The 20,859-nt window shown below is 40.3% G+C and overlaps 1 protein-coding gene across 1 annotated transcript in view; it reads right to left on the bottom strand.

Moving 5' to 3' along the window:
- Positions 1–20,859, bottom strand: part of MALRD1 (MAM and LDL receptor class A domain containing 1) — a gene marked incomplete at its 3' end in the record, with an annotated part of 701,795 nt that overhangs the window by 198,933 nt on the left and 482,003 nt on the right. The window contains exon 35 of the mRNA XM_033932884.1: positions 8,919–9,076. Within this exon, the coding sequence (XP_033788775.1) occupies positions 8,919–9,076 (158 nt within the window). The remainder of the gene's footprint in view (positions 1–8,918; positions 9,077–20,859) is intronic.

The raw sequence follows: 20,859 nt of genomic DNA, 5'->3' as shown, positions 1-20,859 counted from the left end.
TAAAAGCTATTTACATCTAACGAGAAGTACAGTGAGAGATGTATAGCATTCACAGTTATTAATTGATTTTTATCATTTTATCCTAGCATCACTTGTATGAGTTGATCATTTTTTTAAGAGCACTTGAATACACAAATCATATTCTCTCTTTCAAGCTTAGATAATCAGGGCCATTATTTTCACATCTTGTACTTTTACATCCTCTGCCAGATGTCTATTTTTATTCAAAGAAAAGAACAATGTCAAGCGAAAGCAAGTCAGTGCCTGACCTGTCATGAAAATTCATTGTGTTTCCTATCCACTTCATATCTTACAGTCTTTACAACTGGTTTGCTTACACTGTTCTATACGGCACCTAGGTGAAAAGTCCAAAAAGCTACTTATTTTATAAAGGCAACAGAGGCACCTATGTGCTTTTTAAAGAGTTGGTAGCCAGAACAGTCAGCCCCACTGGTCTAATTAAATTGTAAGCTCTTCTGAGAAGGGACTGTCTCTTACATGTACAATGTACAACGCTGAGTAGGCCTGGCAGTGCTATAGAAATAATAAATTGTTGTTGGTCTTTGTTATAAATCATGCGAGGAGAGAGTTATTTGCCTAATCAACCTAAACATATCCCTGGAATAGGGTGACCAGGTTACCCATTCCAGAAGGGAGACTTTATGGCCAGTCCTGGATTTCTGCAAACCTCATCCTGGTGCATTATGTGACCTGCAGCACTGTTTTAAATGGATGAAATCATGGACTACAAATACTCCTTCTTTGGATGTAATTTTAAAACCAGGACTGGCCAAAAAGTCTCCCTTCTGGAATGGGTAAACTGGTTCCCCCATCCTGGAATGTTTCCTTTCAATAATGAAAAATATGTAGGTTAAGGAACAACACGTGTAGGAGCCCTTTTACTAAGCATTGATAAGCACTAATGCGCCAACCACATGCTAATTTTTTTTTTCTTTTTGAGCACAGGGAAAATAGGTGGGTATGCCCTGCACTAATTAGTGTGTGGGTATTGATGCAAATTGATCGATTAATGCAGGAGCCCTTATCAACTCACGTGCCAATGGCCACATGCTCATCTCAAAATTGGCATGTGGCCATGAAGATGGAAAACCAATGGCAGCTATTTTAGAGCCATGCTAAAAAGTGGCCTCAGCGCGCAGGAAATCCACGTGCTAAAAATAGTGCAGGCAACTATTTAGCCCCTTATACTTTAGCCATACTGCTCTAAAACAATTTAGGTTATTTTGAATATGAAAGGAAGGCAATGATCTTGAAATAAAAACTGATGTGAAACAAATGCATGTAAATTCATATTTTTTAGCATAATGGATTTGCCATTTGCCTTCTTCATGCAAATACAAGAAAACACAGAGAAAAACAGTCAGTGGGTTGGAGGCTGTGCTTTGATGCAAAAAGGTACAAACTTTTGCTAGTAAAACACCAGTATAAAAATGTCTGAAGTACTCAACAAGATTCATTTCCTTTTGCTCACTTCCAACAATAAGAATTGATGAGACTGGCTAATAACTGCCAATGTGCTGTATCTATGCTATTAATTTGTTTCATAACATTCATGATTTATAACCAATGTAATTTTCTTCTAGGTTGTTTCTTCTCCAAGCTGATGAGCCCTAACCTGTTAAACATTTTTAAAATGAAGGGGAAGTTTTAGAAACATGAGGGCAGAATAGTTAAGCTCTGGAAAGCGTTGCCAGAGGATGTGGTAAGAGCGGTTAATGTAGCTGGTTTAAAAAAAGGTTTGGACAAGTTCCTGGAAGAAAAGTCCATAAATTGCTATTGAGACAGACATGGGGGAAGCCACTTCTTGCCCTGGATCCATGGCATGGAATGCTGCTACTATTTGGGTTTTTGCCAGGTACTTGTGACTTGGATTGACCTCCGTGAAGATGGGATACTGGGCTAGATGGACCTTTGGTCTGACCCAGTAAGGCTATTCTTATGTTTGTATGATAAGGTCAAATGGCCCATCCACTTTGCCCATCTCTAGTATCCACTATCTCCTCCTTTCCCTAAGAGATCCCACACATCTATCACCCTTTCTGTAAAAAAGTATTTCCTTAGATTATTCCTGTTTTTCTTTATCAGTCTTGTTGCCCTTCTCTGTACCTTTTCTAGTTCTATTTTCTTTGAGCGGAAATGATCATAACACAGATGGCAAATATAGAATTGGGTCCTTAGGCGCCTAAAAATTAGGTGTTAAGTAATGTGGTGCTAAGCATGATTCCGTAAAGGTTAGGCGTACTTCATAAAATCATGATTAGCGCCACCTAAGCGGCCTTATGTGTTAGGAGATTCTCAGCGAGAGGGAGAATTAGAAGGGCTTGAGCATGTGCAGATGCATGCTCAAAGCCGGCAGAGACTGGGAAGAAGATCTTCAAGCGGCACCGGCTCTTGTGGGCTGCGTGCCGGTACCAAAGGGGGGGGTGAGTTAAAGTTGGTCGGGCGGGGGGTTCCTGTTTTCGCGGGGGGGGGGGAGGGTGCCGATTTGAGTGGGAGGGGGCCCTTTGCGAGTGGGGGGGAGCGATGCCGGTTATCGGGGGGTGCTCGCAAATTGAGTCAACACTCAGTTTGCGAGACACGTTTTGCGAGAATGTTTTGCTCGTCTTGCAAAACACTTGCAAACCGAGGTTTGACTGTATTAGCTTTCTTTTACTTGTAGAAATGAATGTGCATGCCATGAAACTCAGTTAAAAATGTAATTTGAACAATGTATATAACCGAGTTTGGAAACCTACCAGTGTCTAAAAAGTCAGTGCTAGTTAGAGAATCTGAGCCTCAGGGGCTCATAATCAAAAAGAAAATACGTCTAAAAACCCGCATAAATCAGCACTTGGACAATCAAAAAGAAAGGTCGTCCAAGTACCGATAATCAAACCAGGTTTTAGATGTATCTAGAAGCAGCTTATGCCTTTTAACTGCCTATGTGCACCCAAAGCAAAAAGGGGCGTTTCTGGAGGAGTGGGTAGAGTGTGAGGTAGGTGGGATGAGGGCTGACCAAACTTAGTCGTCCGGCAGCGATAATTGAAAGTTTGACAAGTTTGACTTAGACCAAGTCAAAACAGGTATAAGTTCCGGATAAGGCTGCTGAACTGATTGTGGCTGCTGCAATCAGTTCAGCGGTCCAGGCAACCTGTTCCCTCTCCCCCCACAATGATCACTGGCAGGAGGGATGCTAAATCCCTCCTACCTGAACTGCCACAAACCCCCCCGAAAGTTTGCTGGCAGGAGGGATACCAACCGTGACTCCCTGCAACTCCCCACAACCTTCGCCTAAGGGATCTGGCCAATTGGGATCTTAGGCCCTCCCAGCACATCCCAGAATACACTTGGAGTCAGGCCTAAGATTTCAGTTGGCCTAGGCGCCTAAGGCCCCTCCTATGGTGAAGGCAGGCCTACCAGCCAGAGACTGAAAGGGACCTCCGGTCGGCCAACTAAAGAAGGTGGGGAGTGGGGGGGATCGGGTGTGCTAGGGAAGTCTGGCTGGGCGAGGTAGGGGTTCCAACTTAGATGGGGGGTCCGGCGGCCTACCTTGGCATGGGGGTGGGGGGTCATCTGGTAGGAGGGACTGGACATCCTTACTGCCGGCAAAGGTTGTAGGGGGTTTGCGGCAGTTCAGGCAGGAGAGATTGGGCATCCCTCCTGCCGGTGAAGGTTGTGGGTGGGTTGTGGCAGTTTGGGCAGGAGGGATTGGGCATCCCTCCTGCTGTTGAAGGTTGCGGGGAGTTGGGTCGGGTTCAGGCAGTTGGGACTGGGCTTTCCTCCTGCCATGAATCGTGGTTTTAGGTGAAGGACTGGTCTCTCGCAGACCTAAAAGGTCTTGTTTTGGGTGTTTGGGACTTGGCATATTTTTGGTTGGAAATAGAGCTTTAAAGATAGATGTAGTGGTGGTCTGGGCAATTAAATGCTTAACGTACAAGTAAAAAAAAGCACATTTTGGGACGTTTCTTTTAAGAATGGACATTTCCCTGCTGTCTACCTACTAGTGCCTTAGGCCAAAAAGAGATAGACATTTTTTTATTATATCCCTCTAAGGGCTCCTTTTATCAAGGTGTGCTACGGGGGTTAGCGCGTCGGACATTTCATCACGCGCTAACCCCTGCGGCAAGCCAAAAACCTAATGCCTCGTCAATGGAGGCGTTAGCGACTAGCGCGGCAGGCAGCATTCCGCGCGTTAACCGCCTACCGCACCTTGATAAAAGGAGCCCTAATTGTACAGCTCTCAAAGGAAACTATGTTGTTTAACTTACTTTTTTTTTTTTACCAAACTTTTTAAGCCACCCTCATATAAACACACAGTATTTTGACTGCACTCCATGTGGGCAGTCTCCAAACTTACATATACATTAGTGAAGCAATAGATATGATGGATTTAGACAGTTCATAAGGCTAACAGAAGTAATCCTTTTATACTTGAGAAATACAAATATTACTTTAAACTTAGTCATAAATTATTGCTTGCCTGCATGAAGCTGGAAGAGCAAGGAAGATTACAGGTTGTCAAAGGCAGAGTGGGATGTATATGACACAATTAGAGAGAATAATACAGCAGAATAAATCTATCAGCTGAACAGAATATAATTAAACAGGCTGTACTTAACATTATGAAATAATGTAAAAAAGGTATAGATTAAAATTGTATTAAAAATGTTAGTTCAAGAAAAAAATCCTAGCAAAGCAATACCTATATGCAACTTGAATGAAATAAATACAAGAAACTCAGAAGGAAGATTAATGTGAATTTGATATCCAACCCAGAAAAGAAATTATTTTCAAAAAGTGATAAAGTGGTTTAATGGTAAGAATAAGAAGTCAAAAGTCAAACAATAGGAGACTCATAATCGAAAGAGAAAAACGTCCCAAAACCAGCCTAAGTCGGCACTTAGACTGTTAAGGGCGGGATTTGGGTGGGACGTGACTTAGTCGTACTGCATGTATAACCAAAAGTTATACAGCACAGGATCAACGGGGGACCACCAGGCCAGTCGGGTTTTCAGGATAGCCCTAATGAATATGTATGGGAGAGATCTGCATATAATGGAGGTGCCAGGCATGCAAATCTGCTCCATGCATATTCATTAGGGCTATCCTAAAAACCCGACTGGCCTGGTGGTCCTCCCGGAGAGGGTTGGGAACCACTGACTTAGACCATTTAAAACATGGTCTAAGTCACAAAAACCCACCTAAAGTGACCAGATTAGCACTGCAAACACATAATACAGACCCCCACACACTACCCCAGTGATCACCGACCCCCCCACCCCCATAAAAATATTAATCACAACTTGAAAATTGTGCCTCCAAAACATCATTACCTGGCAGCCTGGCATAGGAAAGCCTAGTCGTGCTGCACAAAGGCAACTTAAGCCATCTTGGGGGGTGGGTTAGGAACCCATGGAGAGGAGGACCCATGCCTATAAGCTCCTCTAATCACTGCAATGATACTTAAACATGTGCATTCCCCTATACACCCCCAAAACCCTTTTTACTGGCATATAAATGGCTCCTGCAGCCATAAGGGCTATTGGGGCGGTAGATAAGTGGGTCTAGGGGATTCTGGAAGTGGTTTGGGAGGCTCACCATGACCTATAAGGGAGCTGTAGTGAGAAGACTTGGCACCCTTTTTGTGAAGTTCATAGCAGTGCCCTGTAAGGTACCCCACTATTTAGGCACTATGTCTGGGTGTTCAGTCCATCCCCTCCCACATCCAACAGGGCTTGTTCTAGGCGTTTTTGACTTGGACAAAAAAAAGTTGGATGAAAATGTGGTATAAAGATGGACGATTTAGCGACTTGTATGATCAGATCGACAGGACGTAAACTTAGACGATTTTCAAAACAAAAAAAAATGTGGACGTATTTTTCGAAAATGTGTCCTAAGCTGTTTTTCTTTGGACAACTTGTGACTTATACAAAAAAGACGTTCCTTTTGATTATGCTCCTTTAGGGGCTCCTTTTAGTAAGGTGCACTAGGGCTTTAACGCACGGAATAGCGCATGCTACATTGCTGTGCGCACCAGACCTTAACGCCAGCATTGAGCTGGCATTAGTTCTAGAAGTGTAGTGCGTGGTATAGCATGCGGTAATTGCCTGCGTGCGCTAAAACGCTAGTACACCTTAGTAAAAGGAGCCCTAGGTGTACATGAAAAATGAATGGAAGAAATTGGGGACAAGTTTGGGGGTGGGGCTACAGTGGGATTGGGGGCAGGACTGACAATTAATAGATGGTCACGTTAGTCAACTGCCAACTGCCGTTTCTTATCAGCCAATTAACTCAGTATTAGGCTTAATAATTCAAAAAACTTCTCATCTTTTCTCATCTGTTCTGATCTGTGGCAACAATTTCAAATATCAACAGTGACAAAACTCTCTCTTCAAATTTTCTTCTCTTTTTATTTAAACAGTGAAGCCAACAAATCAGCTGATTTCAACTGCCCTCAAAGGCAATCAGCTCTTCACTCTGTTATAGTCTCGATTATTTCAATAAACTTTTTTTTTCTCACCTCTAATCACAAATAGAAGACAAAAGAAGATTACTAGGAGTGACTAGGGCTCAGAGAGCAGGAACATTGATCAGATGTTCAGACAGCCTCATCCAGCCTCGCATTCCCAAACTTGCCAGATTTCAAATACCAAACATTTATCAATTTATCAATACAAGGGAGATACCCTAATTTAGAGATTCCGTTCTGTGTAAATAAATAATAAATTAAGGTGGTTAAGACCCGGGGAGCAGGAGCTCAACACAGACGCGTCTGTCCAAGCTCACTACATCAAGTGACTCCATGGGAGCAGAGTGAAGAGTGGTATATGGTACATGTTCTGTATCTCAAAAACTAGAGCTGATAGGAGAAAGCTTGTGCCATTTTGGGAATCAGCAGGTAACATATACCCTGAAAAAGGTCTAACATTTGAAGCACCAAAATGAATGTCGTCCAGTATAATCTAACTTTAATGATGATTTTATTTACACATAAGAACATAAGAATTGCCATCTCCGGATCAGACCCTAGGTCCATCAAGTCCGGCGATGCTCACACGCGGAGGCCCCGCCAGGTGTACCCTGGCATAGTTTTAGTCTCCATATCACTCTATACTTCTCATAAGGAGATGTGCATCTAGTTTACTCTTACCCGTAACACTCTATGCCACTCATAAGGAGATGTACATCTAGCTTACCCTAATAGTGGATTCCACTATTACCTCTTCTGGGAGAGCATTCCAGGTGTCCACCACTCGCTGCGTGAAACAGAACCTCCTAATATTTGTCCTGGACCTGTCCCCCCTCAGCTTCAGTCCGTGCCCTCTTGTCTGTGTCACATTGGACATTGTAAATAACTGTTTTTCCTGCTCTATTTTGTCAATACCTTTCAGTATTTTGAAAGTCTCGATCAGATCCCCTCGCTGTCTCCTCTTCTCAAGGGAGAACAACCCCAGTCTCTTAAATCATTCCTCGTAATCCAGGTTCTCCATACCTTTCACTAGCTTTGTTGCTCGTCTCTGCACCCTCTCCAGCAGTTTTATATCCTTCTTTAGGTATGGAGACCAATGTTGGATGCAGTATTCCAAGTGTGGTCTGACCATCGCTCTATAAAGCGGCATTATTACATTTTCTCTTAATTTGTATGTCTGTTGTTCAGTTACTATTAGAGGGTATTTTTTTAATGGCATTAGGGCACACCGGGGGTCTCAGCTGATTGTATGAGCAGCAGTATAGCACATTTGACTCAATGAGTGTCATATAGATTCAGCAAATGATTGATGGACCGTTGAACTCTCTGCACACCATCTGCTGTTGACTGGAAGTCAGAGAAAAAACTGTGCAGGTATCAGAGATATGTTTGTCATATAAGCATGGGTTGAAAATTAGCATCAATTACCCTTGTTAGCTGACCACTTAATGGCTTAATGAAAATTTACCATGATGGATCTACTCACTTAACTTTCCATTTAGCCTTTTTAATGCTTATTTTTTTTTTAACTCAGCAGTTCTAAATTTTCAAAGCCTTTGATCTAGCCACTGAGCTCTATGTTTAGAAAAGTAACTTGTTTTAAAAAATTTATCCTGTTATGTTTCCAATATTCCAATATTTTCTGCTGACAGTGACATTCCTACATGCTTCCTACAATGTTGTGCAGAGAGGCATCATGCAATGGACCCATGGGAGATGAAGATCTTGAAAAGTGAACTGATAACTCTTCTGTTCCTATGAATGCATTTGTCAAAAAAGGCATCACAGAATTATCTTTATTAAGATGGACTTGGGAAAATCCATTGCTTATTCCTAGGAGAAGCATAAAATCTGTTTTACTCTTTGGGATCTTGCCAAGTACTTGTGAGCTGGGTTGGCCAATTTTGTCATCCGACTCCTACTAATTTCAAAGTAGGAGTCGGATGACAAAATCAGCCGTAGGAGACCCTTGAAACAGCATTCTGATGCGAAACATGTCGGGTCTGTCTCTCCCGGGTCTGAATATAAAAAGCAACTAAAAAGATAAGTTTGAAAAAATAAAGCACTTTGCACTTTACATTTATGAAAGAAAGTTAAAGTATTACAAATAGTGAAAATATTTAAATGAATAATATGGGCCAGTGAGGATCTCTCACATAACTCTTCTCACTAAAGAAATTTTGACAGCGGTGGAGTGGTGGTACTAAGGCCCCAAAAAAAGCTCTGACAGACAGCTACTAGCTGCATTAATGGCCCCAAAGCCCATAAATATTTAAAGGGCTTTGGGGCCGTTGCTGCACGGCTTTGTAAAAGAGGCAGAAAGTTGTGTTTGAAGGACAAGTTATACTTGGGAAGTGGTGAGGACGTGTTAGATTATCATTCCCGAGTAGAAGATTGTTTAAAAATACATCATTTATATCTGAGCATATAATTTCAGACATTTTCTTACCTTTAATGTTCCCATTTGCTGGGACCCATACATGTAGAACCAAAATCTTACTCTGCATATTCCAAGACTGCCAGGGAAAAATTTGGTAGTAATTATTTTTGCAGTGGCACCTTCTTGCTGTGCAGATGAGTTGACGTACAGAAAATTCCTTCCATTACCTTGAAAATATATAAATAAAACATCTTTTCAGTGCTGCTACCTTGTTCCAAGCAGGTTATTAGCTTTTTATTTAATACAACAGTCTGTATTTAGAGATGAATTTCCAACTTTATATTTTTTAATTTTTACAAAATAAAGAATCTGTTTATGTGAATAAAGCTTTATCAAGCCATGTTAAGCTATGAGTTTCGTAGCTTTTACTGCAGTGGCCAGCAATAAAAAAACCTAATTACATTACATTACATTAAGGATTTCTATTCCGCCATTACCTTGCAGTTCAAGGCGGATTACAAAAGAATTATCCAAGATGTATTACAACAAGAACTTACAAAAAAAAAAAAAATTGGTCATTTTCAAAAGGAGTAAGAAATGGGTAAGGTTATTTGTTTGGGGTAGTTGGCTTTAGTGAGAGGTGGAGTTTGAGACTTGCGGTATTATTTCTTTTATCAGAGTTTTCTTGAAGAGTATGGTCTTTATTTCTTTTCTAAAAGTCTTGTAGTCGAGGGATGCCATCAGTAGATTGGCGATTTAGTTGTCTAGTTTGGCTGCTTAAGTGGCCAGGAGGCCTTCATATAGTTTTTTCCGTTTGACCTCCTTAATTGGGGGGTATGAGAATGGGGTGTGAGTTTTCCTATGTCTGGTTGCGGTGTTGTGGATGAGGCGGTTATTCAGGTAGTTTGGACTGTCTCCGTATAAAGTCTTAAATAGTAGGTAGTAGAATTTAAATTGTATTCTTGCTGGGATCGGAAGCCAGTGCGATTGGAGATATGCTTCTGTAATGTGATCATGTTTCTTTAATGAGTAGATGAGTCTTAGTGCTGTGTTTTGGATAGTTTGTAGTTGTTTTGTTATGGTTGTAGGGCATGGGAAGTAGAGGATATTACAGTAGTCAAGTAGGCCTAGTATTAAGGACTGAACTATGAGCTGGAATTGAGTTTTCTCGAAGAATTTCCGAGCTTGTCTTAAGTTTCTCATGACTAAGAATGACTTTTGTATTGTTTTATTGATTTGCGGTTGCATGGTGCAGCATCTGTCGATAGTTATTCCTAGCAGTTTTAGGGTGGTTTGTATGGGGTAGTTGATTGCGTTGATTTCAATGTTGGTTATGGTTGGTATTTTGTTGTTTTCTAGGAGGATGAATTTCGTTTTATCTGGATTCAATTTCAGTTTGTGATCTTTCATCCAGGTTGCTATTGATTTTAGTGTTTGGTATATTGTGTTCTACATGGAGAGTTCAGGTTGATCGAAGGGTATGAGAATGGTAATGTCATCGGCATAGCTGTAGGAGGTTATGCCTTGTTTGTCCAGGTTAGAGCTGAAGGAGGCTGTATAGAGATTGAAGAGAGTCGGGGATAGAGGGGATCCTTGGGGAACTCTGCAGGGGTTTGACCAAGGTTCAGATTTTTGTTTGTCTGATTTTACTCTATAGGTTCTTGTTTTAAGGAATCCTTCAAACCATGTGTATACTTTATCTGTGATACCTATTGTATCCAGGATTTGTAGTAGAATGTTAAGGTCCACCAAGTCGAATGCAGCGGTAAGGTCTAGTTGTATGAGCATCATTTTTTTTCCTGTGCTGAGATGTTGTCTGGCTATGTCCAAGAGAGATCCTAGTAGTGTTTCCGTGCTGAAGTTGTTTCTGAAGCCGGATTGTGTGGGATGGAGTATGTTATGGTTTTCTAGGTAATTGGAGAGGAATTTGGCAACTAGCCTTCTATTATTTTGACGTAGAGTGGAATAGAGGCAATGGGTCTGTAGTTGGCTGTTTGGTCTATCGGTCCTTTGGGGTCTTTGAGGATCGGGGTGATGATGATTTCGCTGAGGTTGGTAGGGTAGTGGCCGTTTATTAGCGAGATTTGTATCCAGTTTAGAAGAAGAGCGCGGGAATTTTGTGCTGGATGTTTTTAGGAGATATGGTGGACAATTGTTGAGGTCACAGGATGCATGGCTGTATTTTTTGTAGTATTTGTTGAATTCAGGCCATTGTATGTTGGGGAATTGAGACCAGCGACTTGATAAAAGGGGACCTTAATTTATAGTGGAACATATGCATACAAATTGCTTCTATTCCAGACAATAGAGCAACGTGTCATTTATTACTGTATTAATTTAAAAAAACTGGCATGAAATGAAACTGTAAAGAGATAGGCTTATAAGCGATATCAGGAATATTTTTTTCACCAAAATGGTGGTGAATACCTGGAATGTCTTCTCAGTGGAGGTGGTAGGGCCAAAAAACAGTGACAGAATGCTAAAAAATGAGGGATAAATTCAGAGGATCTCTATCTAGCAAGATGATAAGAATGACAAACTACATAGAAGTTGTATAACCTGCACAGAGATAGATACAATTCTAAAGAAAGTTATAGAGGAGGTAACCAACATGTTCTGCACAGAGTGGCAGGTACAACTCTAGCCACCTTGTTTATTGGTAGACTAGAGGCCTTTATATGTTGTCTGTTATTATGCTACTAAGAGCTACTTCTATAACTGGGCAACTTGAGATAGGCATGTTGATACTGAGTGATGAGCACTGAGGGGCTGATTCTCGAACTGCATGTCCTAATTTTAGGCTGCAGGAGGCATCCTACCACCATCCAGCAGCACGTTGTTAGAAAAAATGCTGCAGAGGAACGACACTTGCAAGGAAGGCATCGGTGGTGCATTTACAGAGATGTGCATGTACGCTTAAGCACGCTCAAGATGGGGCATGGGAGTGGTTTTGCCAGGAAGTGGCCTTGGACAGACTTAAGCATCTGTAGAGGGGAGTCAGATCCTTAAATGTAGGCCTGCAAAATGCTGGCCTACATTTAAGGCTTCTATCCAGAAGTTCAGACCGAATTCTGAATAAGACGCTGTTGAGTGACTGACAATCAGCGGTCGCTTCTTAGGTGGCTGCCGATACTGGCGTCCTACACAGAATCAGGCCCCGACTTTATAATGGCATCTATGCATGACGACCTATATGCAATTTTTAAAACTTTGTTTTTATTCAAAACCACACATGTACAGTACATTCAGATGTCGGTGGATCCCTGATGCAGGCAGACATGCCAAAACAGGGTATGTGTCAGGACCTTTCCTCATGAATCTAATGTACATGTTGTATTTCAGTAAATATTGATGAATCATATTGACCCCCTCCTTGGAGTGATATCTAGTTTGGTCATCTCGGTTCCTTTTTCATGTTGCCACCCATTTTGTGGGCAATGAGGCCCGGAGGCCCAGATTCCATAAACGGCACCATCGGCATCAGCCGCCTAAAAAAAACGGCCATCGATCGTGTGTCAATCACGTAATGGCACCATTTAGAACAGGGGTCTCCAAAGTCCCTTCTTGAGGGACGAATCCAGCCTGGTTTTCAGGATTTCCCCAATGAATATTCATGAGATCTATGTGCATGCATTGCTTTCAATGCATATTCATTGGGGAAATCCAGAAAACCCGACTGGATTCAGCCCTCAAGGAGGGACTTTGGAGACCCCTGATTTAGAGAATAAAAGCTTTGTGAAAAGTAGACACCGGAAATGTAGATCAGGGTTTTCAAGACCTACATTTCCAGCACCTACCTTTCATGTGAATCGTGGCTTTGGAGGTGCTTTGCAATACCTAATGCTTACAATGGCATTAGGCATCGAAGAGTGCTTCCATAGCCACAATGCAAGTGCCTATATTTTTAAAATGCTATTATTTGGTTTTAAATAGTGTTTTCCACTAAAGTTATGTGCCGGTAGGGTGCAATTTATAGAATATGGGCCTAAGGGTTCACGCTTTAATAATATGCTAATTAGTTAGCATGCAGCGATGAACCTACATTAACTGATTAGCATAGACCAGGGATCTCAAAGTCCCTCCTTGAGGGCTGCAATCCAATTGGGTATTCAGGATTTCCCCAATGAATATGCATGAGATCTATGTGCATGCACTGCTTTCAATGCATATTCATTGGAGAAATCCTGAAAACCCAACTGGATTGTGGCCCTCGAGGAGGGACTTTGAGATCCCTGGCATAGACACATCCACTCTCTAACCCCAGACATGCCCCCTCAGCCAAAAAATAAGATATATATTAGCGTATGAGTAGTGCGCATACCAGGATTTTTACTATGGGATGCCTCAGGATGCCCTATGGTAAGGCCTTTTAAACTGCGGTAAGCATGCATTAGTGCTTACTGCAGCTTGTAAGAGGACCCCTTATGAATATTTACATTTTCTTTTCTGCAAAATGATGCATGTTGCTGAAAATGCAGCCTAGCTGAACCAATCTACTTTTCCCACTGGTAAAACATGTGCACCATGATCTCCACATATATTTACTGGGGTAAATAACGTTTGAAAATTTCCCTCTGGGAGCAACAATATAGCTTTAGCAATGCATTTGTAGAAAGGTCTCAAGAACCTCTTTTGCAGTGCACAAAAAAAAAAAACAGATGCTCCCTGAATTTGAGGTTTAGGTTTACTGCACAGAATCCCTGAAATAGCTAATGTGGAGCTTTATCAAAGATTTGGACTGCTGGAGACAGCGCTGTTTATTGCACATCATGGCTTTTTTTCTAATAGAGTAGTGCTATAAATTTAAATCTGGATCGTTTCCCTGCTCGGTTCACTCCATGCCAGACTTTTTTCCAGGTTTAATTTCTATCTCATGTAAAACTGTTACATGCCACATTTTTATAACGGCTATAATAAAATCCTTATAGCTATGCTCACTACAGGAAAGACGCATCTGCTTAGGCATCGGGTTAATTAATGCCATGAGATTTAAATGTCTGATGTTGAACAGCATGGTAGTAAATGCTAAGTAAAAAGGAATACAGCCCTTTCACAAACTGCAAGGTTTCTAAATGACCTAGTGCATGAATGAAAATTTAAAAGTATTCTAGGACATTTTTGTTACTCTTCTTTCTACCCCAAGAGCCCAATTCTATAAATGGTGTCTAGCTTCTAGGCACTGTTGAGCACAATTGTTAATCATCCACCAGTCACCATTTATAGAATCGTGCCTAGTGGCGACCAAGTGGTCTTAGGTGCTGGAAGGCATTGAAACCTTAGGTGTACTCCCATTTATGGAAGATTTTTTTGGCCTAAAATGCACCTAAGTTAGGCGCCTACTGGTGTCTAAGTCAAACCACACCCAGAATCTGCCCAGAATCTGTCCCTAACCATACCTACTTTCTGGTAAGCACCTTGGATTAGATGCCTACCTTGAAGTGGAAGGCACCTATCGAGTTAGGTTCCTACTAGTGAATTAATTTTTTCTAAAAATATTTTTAAATTGTTTTTTTTAATGGCACTTTCAATTAATGGTGTAAATTAATCCAATAAAGAAAATTAAAACCCTCTTTTACTAGCATATACACATGTATGTGTGCATGTACGCATGTAAATGGCAAAATTCCCACTGCCTGATATTTTATAACCTGGCACACAAATGTAATGATGTTTAGTTTGAAAGCAGAGATAGTGAAGCAAGAGCTAAATTTATCCAGTCAAAAACTTTGACCTAGTAAAGCTAAATTCCTTTGAAAATTCAGCCCCATGCTACTATGTGAATTTACAATACATAGAGTGAGTGAAAAACGAGTCCATATTTCTGAACAATTCTGAACTATGGAATCAAAATTCTTGATGTAGGAATTTATTTTAATGGTTCTTCACAAATAGTTCAAATGGTGCAAATAAAAAAGCGTCAATCCATAGAACATACAGCAATGAATTGTGGTCCAGACTCAACACGGTCCGTGTTTCAGCTATGAACGCCTTCTTCAGGGATCCTATGGAGATATGTATGTTTATAAATGCATAGAAAACTTAAAAAACTGAAGGATAAGTATGGAATGTGATAAAAGAGTGAAAGATAAATATAGGAGTTAAAAAAAGATGTGAAGCATGATAAAGGAACACTTAGATATGAAATGGGTGATTAAAGCTATCCAAGTATTATTTTAAAAGTTAAATTATAATCTGCAAAGGAATGGCAGATTGTGGTGCCAAAGATGTATGGCTCAATAGCTGTAATACTTGTATTCAATTCACTGCCAATTGGTCTTCTTCTGTCATTCATTTTTGGATGTTGAAGTCAACTGGATGGAAGATAGATTTGTAACTACAGTATAAAAAAGACTGATTGCAACTCTATCTTGCATTCAAGCAGTTGCCATCCCTAAACTTAAAGAAGAGTTTACCATATTCCCAGCTTGTGCGGTTTAAAAGAATCTGTAAGAACGATAAGGCTTTCAAGTATCAAGGTAAACAATTTTTACGTGACATGGAACATAGGGGACATTCCAGACAGGTTTTAAGGAAGGCATACAAATGGGCCAAATATCTCAATCGTGATTTGTTGTTATATTCTCAGCCTAAAGACAATGCAAAGGATCAAAAGATGATCCTTGTTACTCCTTGTTATATATTGGGGGGGGGGAGGGGAGTCAGTAACACATATCCTGAAGAAGAATTGGGCTGTGATGCAAATGCACCCAATTTTCAAGGACATGCCCTTACGTATTGCCTTTTCTTGAGGTAAGAATTTTAAAAAACTGTTAAATCCAGCAGTATTACCTTCCCCTGCCACCAAGCGAGTTCCAGGTGGACATGTGGTTCATGTAAATCATGTATTTTAATGATAGAAGGAGATACATTTGTTAATCCTTATGAATCCTTATTACAACATGTACCTCTAGCAATGTAGTATACATTTTGGTATGTTTGTAATAGTGATGATATACTCCTCGGAGAATATTACAACTTTACCACTCGATTTATGTGAATAATTTATGTTTATTTTGTGGTACATTGATGAGCTGAGATTTTTGAGTGTTTTAGGTGCATGGTATAAGTTAGTTTGTATATAGTATAATCATGAGAACGAGTAAGTGATATGGTTGCAGCATGAGTGTGAGAAAATGTGAAGAACAGGGTTATAATATGGTGTATGAAGATAACATTTTGATATATGTATATTGTTATGTTATTTTAGGCATTAAGAATTGTGTTCTGATTCTCTGAAGAAGTTTTGGCAAAACGGGCCCATCAGAATCAGTCCCCTTGCCACTCAGATAAGTGTTTTTTATATATGCAGAAATTTTTCAATGGTTATACCATTAATTTATAGATAAATTGCTGTTTTTGCACAATATTTAAGACATTGTTGAATGTTGCCCATGTACTGAAGGTGGAGGAGGAGGACCAATGATTATAACCATAAATTGAACTGGCTGAATGGCCATTGGCTAGCATGAGATACAATGATACGGTCTAAGGTTCTGCCTCCCTTCTACAGATGACTTGCTTGTTTATTGTATTTTTGAATAAGATGTTTACATTTTCCCAAATAAGTTACATTTAACTTGAGTTTTAATTCCATCTTTTGTTTTGAATTTTGCTATTTTGGATGGTGGAATTTTGAATTTTTGTTTTTGTGTTTCGTTGCCAAAGATGTAAAAACATTATTTTAAAAAGTGGAATATAATCTGGCAGAATGTGAGATTGGAAGGAACGGAGAGAATGAAAGAAATAGAAATAAAAAATGAAAATGTATTGTGCTAGAAAAGATAAAAGACAATGAACGAAAACATACCGAATTCTGAATGCCACAAGACTTAATTATGCTTGAAAGCATACAATAGTGAGAATGTTAAAATAAAAAGACTCAAACTGAAGAACCGGTATTCTGCCCTGGAAGTGGAAGAGATGAGAGCATCCCATGGAGATGAAGGACCAAAACTTGAAATCCCCCAAATTACTGCATCCATGACCACTAGGAGGTGTAAGGTAGTGGTGGTTGGCGATCCCTTTCTGAGATGTACATCAGCATCTATCTGCAGACCAGATATGATGAACTGAAAAGGTATGATGGGATATAAATAAAGCTATTATTATTATTATTATTATTATCCGATGCTTCTCAGCTATGTTGGCACTAATGATACTGCCAGGTACCCCTGCAAACATATCAAAAGTAACATTGTGGCTCTGGGAGAGAAGGTAAAGCAGTCAGGTGTGCAGGTGGTATTCTCGTCCATCCTCCCTGTTGAGGGTAAATGCCAGGGCAGAGAAGCTTGCATCCTAGAGATGAATGCATGGCTATGTGGATGGTGTTGTTGAGAGTGTTTTGGCTTCCTGGACCATGGGATGGTGTGCATTTCTGGAAACGTCAATCGCTCCTCCTAAACTTACTTGCTCCACTTCATCACTGACGCTGAAACCGTGGATTGAAGACAAAGTTTAATTTTATTTTTCTTTCCAGCTTATGATTTATCTTTAATCTTATCTATTGTTTTGCCTTTTGTCTTTGTTTTGTTCTATTTCTATCATTTAAATTTCTCCAGAATTCTACTGTTCAACGGCTCCCCCTTCTGCTTCTATTCCTTTCTCTCCTCTCTTCTACCTTCCAAAGTATTTAGATCAATGCTGTCTTGTTAAAATGTTTATTTTATTTTATTTTTCCTCTAACTCTACTTTTCACTTCTCTATTACCCTCCAGGTACTTTAGTTAGATTGTGAGCCTTCGGGACAGTAAGGGAATTTTTCAAGTACCTTTCTTATTTCTAATCTTAATGTATATTTTCTGTAAACCGCTTAGAACCTAACGGATGTAGCGGTATATAAGAAATAAATTACATTACATTACATTACATTTGTCAAAGAAGGGAAAAACTGTCTTCTGAAGCAGGCTGGCTAAACTACTGAGGGCTATAAACTAGAAACAATGGGGCAGGGTGATCATAGCCCCCGAGTGAGTATAAGCCCTTAGGTAAGTAAATCACTGAATATCTCTACACAGATGGGGAAAAGGGGGCAATGTCTGGAAAGCAGTATATACTAATGCTCGAAGTATGGGAAACAAGATTCTGAATTTAGAAGCTGTGATGGAAGAAGAGGGGTTGGATATAGTGGCAATCGCGGAGACGTGGTTCACGGAGAACCATGACTGGGATGTAGTTATAACAGGCTATAATCTGTTCAGGAAAGACAGGGTAGGAAGAAAAGAAGAGGGAGTAGTGTTATATGTTAAAGATCATATTAAAGCCACACAACTGCAGGATCTGCAGGGCAAGGAAGAGGCACTGTGGATCAATTTGGAAAGAGGGAATGGTGAATATATTTACATTGGTGTGATATGTAGGCCTCCTTCACAAACGGAAGAAGTAGACAGAGATTTAATAGTAGACATTCAGAATATATCTAAAAAAGGGGAAGTTTTACTAATAGGTGATTTTAACATGCCGGATATTGATTGGGGTATCCCTATTGCGGGGTCTTCTAAAAGTAGGGAGATCCTGGATTCTCTACAAGGAGAACTGTTCCAGCAGTTGGTAATGGAACCTACACGGGCTGGGGTCATACTGGACTTAGTGCTTACAAATGGGGAGAGTGTTTCTGATGTTACAGTGGGTGATCATCTGGTATCTAGTGATCACTGCATGGTTCGATTTAATATTAAGAAGGGTATAGAGAGGGCTCATTCAAAAGTAAAGGTTCTAGACCAGGGGTCCCCAAAGTCCCTCCTTGAGGGCCGAATCCAGTCGGGTTTTCAGGATTTCCCCAATGAATATGCATTGAAAGTAGTGCGTGCACATAGATCTCATGCATATTCATTGAGAAAAACCTGACTGGATTTGGCCCTCAAGGAGGAATTTTGGGGACCCTTGTTCTAGACTTTAAAAAACTAACTTTCTTTGGATGGGGGATTACATCAAATAATTGTTGTTTGGAAGGGAACTTCTCAAAGGAGTAGAAATGCAGTGGGCAAAACTGAAAGGAGTTATTGTAAGGGCGAGATACCTTTTTGTGAGGCAAGTAAGTAAAAGTAGGAGGAAAAGAAGGCCACTTTGGTTCTCAAAAATAGCAGATGAGAAGGTAAGGAATAAGAGGTTAGCTTCCATAAATAGAAAAGATCGCAGAAAGAGGAAGACAGACAAAAATATCTGGAAAAGTTAAGAGAGGCTGGTCATGTAGTCAGGAAAACAAAGATGCAAATGGAAGAAAAAATAGCTGACATGGTAAAAAGGGGCGACAATACTTTTTTAGATAGATTAGTGATAGGAAGAAGTGCAAAAGTGGCATTGTAAGACTCAAAGGTGACGGAGATAAATATGAAGAAGCCGATAAAGAAAATACTGAATTGCTTAACAAATATTTCTGTTCTGTGTTCACGGCTGAAGTACAGGGAGCAGGACCACAGAAGACAAACACGAATAAGGATGGAGTGGTAGACCCTGATCAATTTTCAGAAGGTTGTGTTCGTGAGGAGCTAGGTAAATTAAAGGTAGACAAAGCAATGGGGCTTGATGGTGTACATCCGAGGGTGCTGAAGGAATTTAGGGAAGTTATGGTGGCTCCATTGACTGACCTTTTGAATGATTCTCTAGAGTAGGGAGTGGTACTGAAGGACTGGAGAAGTGTAGATGTGATCCCTTTCTACAAAAGTGGAAGTAAGGAAGAAGTAGGGAATTACAGGCTGGTAAGTCTGACTTTTGTGGTAAACTGTGGGATTACAGGATCTGAGGAAACATGGATTCTCTAGAGGTAGGTCCTGATTGATTTCTTTGACTGGGTGACCATAGAATTGGCTAGAGGGAATGCGTTAGATGTGGTGTATTTAGATTTTGCAAACCCTTTGACAGTGTTCCACACAGACGTCTAATAAATAAACTGAGTGCCCTCGGGATGGGTCCCAAAGTGATGGGCGGGTCCCACGTGTCCCAAAGTGATGGGCTGGGTAAGGAACTGGTTAAGTGGAAGGCGATAGAGGTTAATGGTCAATGGAGATCGCTCTGAGGAAAGGGATGTTACCAGTGGTGTGTCCCATTGGGCCTGTTCTTTTTAATATTTTTATAAATAATATTGCTAAAGGGCTGTCAGGTAAGATTTGCCTCTTTGCGGATGATACCAAAATCTGCAATAGAGTAGACATCCCAGATGGAATGAATGACATGAAGAAAGATCTAGCAAAGCTTGAAGAATGGTCTGAAATTTGACATCCAAAATTTAATGTTAAGAAATGCAAGGTCATACATTTGGGCTGCAAAAACCTGAGGAAACGGTACAGTTTAGGGGTGAAGAACATATGTGCACAACAGAAAAACGGGACTTGGGTGTGATTGTATGTGATGATCTTAAGGTGGCCAAACAGACTGAAAAGGTGACAGTGAATGCTAGGGTGCATAGGGAGAGGTATTGCCAGTAGAAAAAATGAGGTATTGATACCCTTGTATATGACTCTGGTGAGACTTCATTTATTATATTGTGTACAATTCTGGAGGCTGCACCTTCAAAAATGCATGAAACTTGCAGGATTAAAGCTGTTAGTTTAGAAAAATATCTACATGTACACAGAGTCATTTAAATACTGGATTTCAGAAAGTCACTATTTTGAAAACAATTTTAGGGGGTATAGTTTGGGTATATTGTGGGTGAGACTAAAATCTTCACTTGTATTCCCCATTGTACTAAGGGAATACACATACATGAGAATAATTCTCCACATTGAACCTTACATTAGCAAAAAGGCATGTATAGGTTTCTTTAACAAGGACTCATTTCAACCAGAGCCTTACATAAGGGATTAAGGGAGTAATTCTCCTTAATTCTCCATTGTTTATTTACACCTCCACAATCAAATCAAATTAAAATTGTGACTTGCAACTATGCAAGTGGTAGTATGTACATGGGTAGGCTTGTAAGGCAAGGCAGCTGTATGTGAGTTTTTGATAGTGAATATTTGGCAAGTCTCTGCAGTATCCTTTATGAGATTAATTTAATATATTTTACAGAAATG

Source organism: Geotrypetes seraphini, chromosome 2 (assembly GCF_902459505.1).
Source record: "Geotrypetes seraphini chromosome 2, aGeoSer1.1, whole genome shotgun sequence".
Lineage (NCBI taxonomy): Eukaryota > Metazoa > Chordata > Amphibia > Gymnophiona > Dermophiidae > Geotrypetes > Geotrypetes seraphini.
This window is presented reverse-complemented; position numbering and strand designations above follow the sequence as displayed.